Source organism: Notamacropus eugenii, chromosome 3 (genome assembly GCF_028372415.1).
Source record: "Notamacropus eugenii isolate mMacEug1 chromosome 3, mMacEug1.pri_v2, whole genome shotgun sequence".
NCBI classification, from domain to species: domain Eukaryota; kingdom Metazoa; phylum Chordata; class Mammalia; order Diprotodontia; family Macropodidae; genus Notamacropus; species Notamacropus eugenii.
In genome coordinates, this window is record NC_092874.1 from 191,149,796 (window position 1) to 191,160,099 (window position 10,304).

Consider the following 10,304-nt stretch of genomic DNA (forward strand, 5'->3'; position numbering starts at 1 on the left):
ACTAGGAAAACAATATACACAGTGACTACAGTGGTGTAAATGGAAACAACCATGACAAACCCACAACTTAATGCTATATAATTATGCTGATTAAGCTTACTCCTAAAGAAGAGAGGAGAAGATGAATCTTCATCTTTTCTTTACTAATCTCGGGGACAGTGAAAGTAGATCATCGTATATGCTCTGTTGCTATGTTGGTTAATTTTTCCACACTGCTATTTTCCCCCTCAATTTTTTATTCTTTGTTACAAGGAGGAGCCCTCGGGGATTTAGAGCGTTTCATGTTTGTAAACAAAGATGACGAAAAAACAAAGGGCATAAAAATGTTACATTATAATAATTACAATAAAAGGAATTTTACCCATTCTTCAAAGAATAGTTCAAATGTTCTCTTCCTCTAAAAAGGCTTTTTTTCTCCACCAGAGATGATCATTGACTTGTCTGAGTCCCTATGGACAAATGATTTGTACTATTAATCTGGTACTTCTCACATACTACCTACCTTTAATTTATGTATGTAGAACGTATGTAGATTTGTGTACATGTATATAGAACTTCTCTAATTGTACTTACTTCTGGATGTATTGCATACTCCCAGACTATGACTTTCCTGAAGGCAGGAACTATTTCATTTTTTTGTTTGATTTTCATCCTTAACACAGCACATTGGCTAGGCACATGCTAGGAGTTTAATAATATTGGTTGAATTGAAGCTAATTAAAAGTCTCATACAAAATATTTCCAAGAGGGAGTACTAATAGTTGAGAGTATCAGCAAAAGTGGTATGCAAGATCTGGTACCTGAGATATGCTTTCAAGATAGAGATACTCTGAGAAAGAAGTGATGAGATTGGATATTCAAGATTTGGTGGACCACCATTCCACATCCAGTGGAAGATGGATGGTCACAAATGGGGAATAGCTGGCAAACCATTTCAGCTGGATCAGAAATAAGGTAGGTAGGATCCAGAATACGGAGGGTTTTAAATTCTAGGATGAGGATTTTATATTTTATACCAGAAGCATCAGGTTGCTACTGAAAATTTTTGAGTACAAGGGTAACATGGATTTTTGAATCATAGATTTGAAGCTAGAAGGAACCTAGCCTTATACCCTTATTTTACAAAATGAGAAACAAGGCTCTGGAGACAACGTGATTTTTCCAGTGTCATATAGGTAGTAAGTGGAAAAAAGTAGGATTTGAACCAAGGCCTTCTGATTCCAAATCCAGCATACTTTTCATTATACTCTTTTCATTATACTACCCTGCCTCCAAGATCTGTATTTGAGGAATGTCATTTTAACAACTATGGAGAGGGTCAGTTGAAGAGAAGAGGAAAACTGAGGACAGTGAGATCAATTAGGAGTGTTAAAATAATTCAGAAAAGAGGTCTGAACTAGAGATACTAGTTCTAGAAATAGAGATTGTGTAAGTGGAGAGAAGGGGGCAAATTCAAGAGATGTAGAATTAATAAGCTTTGGGAACTACTGGCAAGGGAGGGGTGGGGGCAAGAGGGATGGAAAAGTCAAGGATGATTCCAAGATTATGAATCAAAATTATGCATTATACTCAAAGTATGGTTATTTTATCATTATTTGGGGAATTTGAATAGTAATCAGCTAGTGCAGATAATACATGCTTCTATCAACAACTATTCCCTCTAGTAAAAATAACTGAGAGATTGGATTAAAGCAGTGTGATCCAATGGAAAGTGCTAGATAATGGGATTAATTTAGGGCCTGAAATGAGGTAGTGGAGTACAATGCAAAATGTTGGATCTGAAGTCAGATGACCTAGGGTTAAATCTTAACTCACTCTGTTACTAAGTAGTTGGGTGATCTTGAGAAAGTCACCATTTCTGTTCCTCAGTTTCTTCATCTGTAAAATGAGGGGATTGGACTACATGGCCTCTGAGGTCCTTCCCCTCTCTCAGTCTAAGATCTTGTTATCATATGCCATTGAACATTTGTCAGTTGAGGTTTCAGACATCTGATCAAGGCAATCTAAATTATCAAACTCTCAAAAGCACATCAAATGAAATAACTTGATTGAGGAGATTATGACAAAGGAGATTTAAACACCTAAATTGTGATAATCTCTTAGGTGTGGCTTCCAGGAATGGGTAGTGTATTCTGTATGGGAGTGTGGTCTAGAGAGGAAGGAAGAAACAAGCAGAGAGAGCTTTGTCCCCACCTCTGGAAGTTCATCAGATCATCTAGACTGAATCCTCTCAAGAAGCCCACTTAGGGCCACAGAGGTAGAACCAAGACATACGTAAAATTTTGAAATTAGTGAATTTTGTCTTTGTTTCTGTTTTGGGGCACTACAATTCTTTTTTTTCTACAATCCTTCTTTGAAGCTATCATGTTCTGATGGTATCATATATTACAGAAATCACCTTTCTTTATCCAAATTAAAATGGATCTATCTTGTTAGCTAGCTGATCTGATAAACACCAGAGTGGGTGATGAATGGAAGAAAATGCGTCATTCCTACCAGGAGTATTTACATTTTTTTAAAGAGACAATGGCCTTAACCTACAAAATAAATCTCAAATGAGAAATTTCAGGGCACTAGCCTAGTAAGTGAACCCACTACTCATAAAGCTAACAATCTGACCCAGTACTCATAGCAGGTGCTCAATAAGTAATTTTGAATGAATTTTTAAAAGAAGATACTTTAGGGAAATGGAAGCAAGGGAAGAAAGCTAAAATTTTCCAAAAGCACTTAGATCCACTTTAGTAAGGTCTGGCCCTGGGTACAGATCAAAAACAACAGTGATTTAAATGACTCAGATCTTGCTATGGATACTTTTGTACAAATAGAACTTTATTCACTGCAATAACCTCCTTTTGAGTATAATCCTAGTAGCTTTATGTTATTTTGCTTTGCAGTACTGTTTTCTGAAATTATTTTACTAATAGATGCTTAATAAAATTTGAATTTAATCAATCAACAAGCATTTATTAAGTGTTGGTTGTATCAGGCACTGTGCTATTTGGAAAACAAAGAAAGGCAAAACCATGGTCCCTCATTTTAAAGAACTCCTATTCTAGTGGGGAAGACAACATGGAAATAAGTAGGTACATGTAAGATTTTACACAGAGAAGATGGAAGGTGAAGTCCTTAGCAGCTGAAAGAACTGGGAAACCTCTGGCAGAAGTAAGATTGAAGTTTTGAAAGAAGCCAGGAGAACTAGGAAACAGAGATGAAGAGGGAGAATATCCCAGGTGCAGGAAGCAGTCAAAAGTCCAGAGATGGGAGATGGAGTGTGGGGTTTGAGGAACACCAAAGCCAGGGTCACTGCATCATAGAAGTGGGAAACGTGTCAAAAGACTGGAAATTTAGAAAGGGGCCAGGTAATGCAAAAGTTTTCATAATTTACTGGCAGGTTTTCATTGAAAAACTGAATGGAAGTGCCAAATTTAGGTGGGGAAATGAGAAAGAGGGGAAAGTACAACCTAAATCCATAAGAATACCACCAGTGCTTTATTTACAGGGAAGGCAAATATTCTTCATGCTAACATCCGCTCCAGACTCAGTACTCACACTAAGTGCACAATAACTTTCTCATCCTCTCTCTCCTTTTAGGGTTATGATCTTTGTAATTACATGCCTACCTAGTATAAAGGAGACTTTCTAGATGGCCAGAGCTAAACCATTGAGTAAAGCAGAGATTCTTAACCTTTTTGTGTTATAGACCCCTTTGGCAGTCCAGTGAAGCCTGTAAACATCTTTAGAGAACAATGTGTTTAAATGCACAGAACAAATACATAGAACTACAAAGAAAATCAATTATATTGAAATATAGTTATCAAAATAGGTGACACAGTGACCTGAAGTCAGGAAGACCTGAATTCAAATCTGGCCTCAGATACTTACTAGCTGTGTGACCCTAGGCAAGTCACTTAACCCTGATTGCCCCCCCTCTCCCCAAAGAAGCTCACCCTCCCATATAAGAATCTGGACAACAGATGGAGAGATAAATGTGGAGTCAGGTGGATCTGGGTTCAGATCCTTCCTCTGATACATACTGACTGTGTGATCCTGGGCAGCTCATTGAACCTGTCAGCATCCCCCAAACATTTGTCTAAGACGATAAGAATAGGATTATAGATTTATTTGTTGGAGGGATTTGAGAAGCCATAGAGTTCAACTCCCTCATGTTACAGATGAGGAAACTTAGGCCAACCTCATGGTTAAATGGCTTACCCACAGTCATACAACTAATATGTGGCTTAGGTAGGATTTGAACTCAGTCTTTCCAGCACTCTCTTTACCTAGCTGCTTAAAAGCAAAGTGGCAGAACAAATGCTGATATGAATGGAGAGAGAGTTCTTCCCCAGGAGCTCCCTATACTCTTGAAATTACAGGTCTAGCCCAAAGGAAAAAAATAAAGCAAAACACCTTAAAACCAGAAACACAGTGAACATCATCCATTTGACATAGGACAGGCTAGTCACAGAGACTAGCTCCTGAGGAGAACCAGAACTAGAACACACACACTTAAAACTTAGAAAGAAAACATTCCATGTTTCTTCAGGGTCCGATAACTTTCTTCTGTCACATTAATTTCCAAATAAATTCTTGCTCCCTTCCCTACCCAGCATGTCATCCTGTGTAATAAAGATTTTAAGAGAAAGAGGGAGAAAAAAGCAGTTCAATAAAACTAAACAATGTGTCTGTCACCTGTTTGTGACAGTATATGAAATATTCCATATACCCATAATCTCCTGCCCCTTCAATAAAAAAAGAAGAAAGTGTCCTAGACAAAAACATGTAAGTTCAGAAATATGGCTGGTTTGGGCAAAATATTATAAGTTGCTTTGGACGTGATGAATTTGAGATGACTATTGGACATCCAGTCTGAAATGTCCAAAGAGTAGTTGGTGATGTGAAATTAGAGCTCGAGAGAGAGGCTAGGCCTGGACATCATCTTATCTGCATAGAGATGATAATTAAATGTATAGGAGTTCACCATGAGAGGTCACTAAGCGAGAGAGTATAGACATTTTGTTTCTAGTTCTTCATGTCAGCTTTAGCGTAGAGGGTCCATCCCACAAAGAGACCCCAGTTCTGGGCTCAAGTGTCCCCAGAGAAGCTTAAATTCCACCAATGGAGGTTTCTCCTGCACTCTTTGACTCATTGTTCCCATCCTAGAAGCCCAAAAAATGTCTCCACCATAGAGTTGTACCCCATTTTGGGGACTTTCCTAGGTAAAGGTAATAGAGTGGTTTGCCATTTCCTTCCCCAACTTCTTTTACAGATGAGGGATAGGGTTAAGTGCCTTGCCCAGGGTCACACAGCTAGGAAGTGTCTGAGGCCAGATTTGAGCTCATGAGGATGAGTCTTCCTGACTCCAGGCCTAGCACTCTATCTCCACTGCACTAACTGACCATGTCTAGAGTATCCCCTGAAAGGGATTATTGGGGTCCTTTCTAGCAAAGGGAGCCCTTCCTCACTCAAAACAAAGTCAAGCGCAAGTCATGTCATCATTTCTCTGATGGCATGGTCTTCTTTGAAAATGAAGGACAAAAACAAAAACAATTGAATGTGCATAGTAGATATCAGGTATAGTATAACTAAAAATTCCTCTACCAAAATAGAGATGCTTAAAGCATAAAAACTCTTTAAGTGATCATTAGATTTTTAAAATGTGAAACATTAACTTACAGTTACACTGCACTTCCTAAATACAATTTTGTAGGACAGCTCACTTTCATCTCAGATCTGTGTTGTTGTGGAACCTCTCACATACCTAACCCTTCTGCCAGACCAGCTTCTGAGTTATACTTTCTTAGTCTTTTCATTGCAGCCTCTTCCTGTACTAGGCCATTTTCCCCTCCAAGAAAAGAAGTACCTCCCATTGACCTCTCAAACTCATAATGTAACTACTGAAGGTAGAAATGTACACTTCTTTTAAATACATACATACATATATGTGTATATATATGTGGCTTTTAATATCTTTCTTTTCCAATCTCTTCCAATTAAGCAATAAAAAAGAAAAAGAAAAACCTCATTACAAACATGTATAACTCAGCAAAGGGCAATTAGGCGTTGCAGTGGATAGAGTGCTGGGCCTGAAGTCAGGAAAACTCATCTTTCTGAGTTCAAATCTGGCCTCACAGGCTAATTAGCTGTGTGACCCTGTGTCTCAGTCTCTCCATCTGTAAAAGGAACTAGAGAAGAAAATGGCAGACCACTCCAGTGTCTTTGCTAAGAAAACCTCAAATGGGGTCATAAAGAGTCAGAAAGGACTGAAAGGACTGAACAATTATTCAGCAAAACAAATTCCCACATTGATTATGTCCAAAAATGTATGTCTCATTTTGTATTTTAAATTCATTACCTTTCTGGCAGGAGATGGGTGACATTTTTCACATTCAGGCTTCTACAACTGTGGTTATCATTATATTGATCAGAATTCTAAACTTTTTTCAAACTTGTTATGGTATATGATTGTCATCATATACCATAATTTGTTGAACTATTCCCCTGTAGGTGAATACTCACTTGGTTTTCAATTTGGGGTTGCTATGGAAAAAAACTGCTGTACAATTTTTTTATACACATAGGTCCTTTTCCTCTTTATTTGATCTGTCTGATCTCTAGGACTTTGTAAGGGGGCAGACTATCCAGAGAGATGGTCCCATCTCCAAAATAATTCTGTGATACAGAAGAAAGAAGCATGGAAGTAAATAGGTCTTATTGAGAGGAGCTTACTCATAAGGCCTGTCCTGGACAGCAGCTGGACAATGGCAGATCTCCTTACCACCTTTAGACCAGGCCAGAAATTATATAGAAACAGAGCAAAGAAGGCATAGTGCCAGGGATGGGCTAGGGTCACATGCACATTTTCCCATGGGATAGAACTGTTTTTTTCTGTTTCTGTTAACCATGCTATTTGAGGTCATGCTCCCACACTCTTGCTCCTGTGGTACAATCCAGTAGTGGTATAGATAAGTCAAAGGGTATGCACAGTTTAGGAAGTTTTTGGACATAGTTATAAGTGGTTTTCCAGAATGGCTGAAGGGTTTCATGGCTCTGCCATCAGTGTATTAGTATGTCTGTTTTCCCTCAATCTCTCCAACACTGATCATTTTCCCTTTTTGTCATCTTTGTTAGCATGATGGGTAGAAGGTAGAACTTTAACTTCTATTTCTTTTGTTATTAATGATTCAGACTCTTTTTTTTAATGGTTATTGATAGTTGGAAAACTGCCTGTTTATAATTTTTGGATTATTTATCCTTTGGAAAATGACTTTTGATTTTATGTTTGAATCAGTTCCTCATACATGTTAGATATAAGACCTTTATAAGGAAAACTTGCTGTACTTTTTTTTCAACTGTCTCTTGGAAATATCCATCTCTCAGGATCACTGGTCAGTGATCTAGGCTTAAGGGAAGAAACACAAAACAGATGAATCATCTAGGGACTTGTGTCTCGTAATTGCCTATTCTTACTGCCATGTGCATACAGTGACCTTTTTGGGGGAAGGGAGAGGTAGAGGGAAAAGGAGGTGAGAATGAAGAAAGTGACCACCACCACCCCTCAAAGTCCAAAGTAAAGAAGCTATGTCCCAAAGAGACTGGCTTAAAAAAGACCGGAAGTCAACCCCATATGAGCCATTGCTCATACGTGTCCTTTAGCAAAGGACCAGAATATATGTCTCTTCCCACAGAACCAAAGCACATGAGTCCAGTTCCATGAGAGATGTTTAGTTGAGTATAGGTGAATATTTTGGTGTAATATAGTGTCTAACAAGCTCAAAGGGATGGAGGCAGCAGATACTTTTTGTATTCTCTGACCAACAGACTCTATCTCCCCACTATTTCAATTCACTTTAGTCTAAAGCTCAATCCCTCTCCTCCTAAGACATTGAAGAGAAAAGCTTCAGCTGCACAAAATTGAGGGGGGAAGAGAATGAAATCTGCAAGATCACCCTCTGTTTGACTTACTTGGCATTATTTCCTTCTTGTAGGTGAACAAAGATATTGTGTCAGGACTGAAATATGTGCAGCATACCTACAGGACTGGGGCTAAAGGTAAGAGATCTCCCCCACCCCTTTTTCCAAATTCCCATCAATATGTATACATTTTCTAGTGAAAAGAACACTGGGCTAGTCTCTTCTTAGTTGTTACTATTTAGGTCAATCATTAAATTTCTCTGGGCCTCAGCTGCTTCACCTATGTATGATCTAAAATTATCATGAAGCTAGCTAGAACACTTAAGAATACCAAGAGATTCTCCGGTGAATTTGGAAAACAAAGGAAATCAATGATTATTCAAGTCCCAAAGGACATGTGTTATATCTGAAGTAGGCTCCAAGAAGTAAAATTACTTGTTTAAGGGAATACAGTCTGTTATTGGTAGCCAAGTAGTCCCTAGATATTCATTCTATTACAAGTTCAGAGTTCTTTTCACTCTATCAAGCCACCCAACCCTGGTCACCAATAATCAAGGATTTGGTACATTCTCTGTCATCTTTATTGTCATTCTGAACGATGATCTCCCTAATGAATTTTTCTTTCTTTTAGTGGACAAAGCCACTTTCATGGTTGGCAGCTATGGGCCACGGCTAGATGAGTATGAGTTCTTGACACCTCCAGAGGAAGCCCCCAAGGGCATGCTAGCCCGGGGCACTTACCACAACAAGTCCTTCTTCACTGATGATGACAAGCATAACCACCTCACCTGGGAGTGGAATCTGTCCATTAAAAAAGAATGGACAGAATGAGCTCTTTGCTCTCCATTCACCTCCCATCCCCCTTGCCTGTCATATTGCCAGTGAATGATGTATTCTAAAACTCCACAGTTATGCTCCTTTTCCGGTGTGCCCCTCCCACCCCCAGGATCTCCAAAGCTCTCCAACTATTCTCATTTTCACATGGTACCCTGTGAGATTTAGTGCATTGGCACAATTGGCGTCTGGTACAATTTTGAGGTTAGCTTGTGGCCTTGTTTCCAGCTAGGCTGAAAACAAATACACTCAGTTTCACCACAGAAGCAGAAAATGTTTTAAACCAAATTCCGTTTCTATTCTCTATTCATTGTGTATCAGATCTTGGAGAAACCCTAATTTGATCAACATAAACATTTCATTCAGGTACCATTTACCTGTAGAGCAGCTAGTGAGAGAGACAGAGACAGAGACAGAGGAAGAAGAAGAAAGAGATAGAGAAAAGAGAGAAAAGGAGAAAGAGAAAGAGGGAGAAAAGAAGAGAGAGGAGAGAGAAAGAGAGAGGAGAGAGAAAGAGAGAGAGAGAGAGAGAGAGTAATCTCCCACTAGCAGTCCACTTTCCAAGTGTTTCAATAACTGTTCCAACTGGAATATCCTATACTGGTTGCTGCTGTCCTGATAAAGGGCCTTAATCTGCCTTAATCCATCTTTATGAATAAAGCTACCTTGGAGTTTTCTATTTGTGAGCAAGATTGTAAACAATTCAATAGTTTTTGAATAAAACTACTGCTGTCCATTATGGCTGAGCCTCTCATTTTTTCAATCTTTCCCTTTCAACACAATCAGAAGCCTTAGGAAATTTTCAGTCATCTGTTTTCTACATGTGCTAGGTACATGGGCTTACCTAGTGGTGCCAAGATCTTACAGCCCTTGAACCAGCATATTTCACTGGTCAAAGTACAGTGGAGAGTGAGATCCCATGATTTATAGGGCACAGATGGGAAGCTTTCCCTAGGAAAAGGGAAAAAGGAAAAGCTTCTCTTATGCTTTCTTTGGATATCAGGTGAAGGCAATATAGCTGACTGGCCTGTGAAAAGTAGGGTTACTCTTTACCCCCATTAATCAGACATTTTATTTCAGAAGCTAAGGATTCCCTAAATAGGGATTCTTAACCTGGGGTCTATGAACTTGATTTTTTAAAATAAATATTTTGCTATACTCAGTTTTCTTTTTAATCAATTTTATGTATTTTACTTTGTACATTTAAAACATTATTCTGAGAAGAGGCCCTGGACTCACAAGATTGCCCAAAGAGTCCATAACATAAAAAGTTTAAGAATCCCTGCCCTAGAGCCAGTGGCTGAATTCCCATGGCTCTGAGGTCACTTCAGCCAATTAGCAACAGAGCACATTCGGCTCAGCTTCTCAGGAAGTACACCAAGCTCAACATTTGAAACAGGAGAATAACAAGGCAGTCACTGGAAATTATCCAATCTGGCTGGCTCATTTGCTTCCTCCTCATGGAGGGTCTACCTCTAAAATTTATTGCAGAAGTTTGGCAATCCCTGGGTAAAAGAAAAAAATTACTACTACTACTACCACATTTAGTAGAGGTGTAA

General features: G+C 38.8%; 1 protein-coding gene across 2 annotated transcripts in view; it reads left to right on the forward strand.

The window, feature by feature from the left end:
• The window catches only part of ARHGDIB (Rho GDP dissociation inhibitor beta), a 28,100-nt gene extending 18,616 nt beyond the window's left edge, over positions 1-9,484 (forward strand). For both annotated transcript variants that reach the window (XM_072653649.1, XM_072653648.1), the window contains exons 5-6: positions 7,986-8,049; positions 8,543-9,484. In XM_072653649.1, coding sequence (XP_072509750.1) covers positions 7,986-8,049; positions 8,543-8,742 — 264 coding nt within the window. In that variant the 3' untranslated portion in view covers positions 8,743-9,484. The remainder of the gene's footprint in view (positions 1-7,985; positions 8,050-8,542) is intronic.
• Positions 9,485-10,304: the final 820 nt, after the last annotated feature.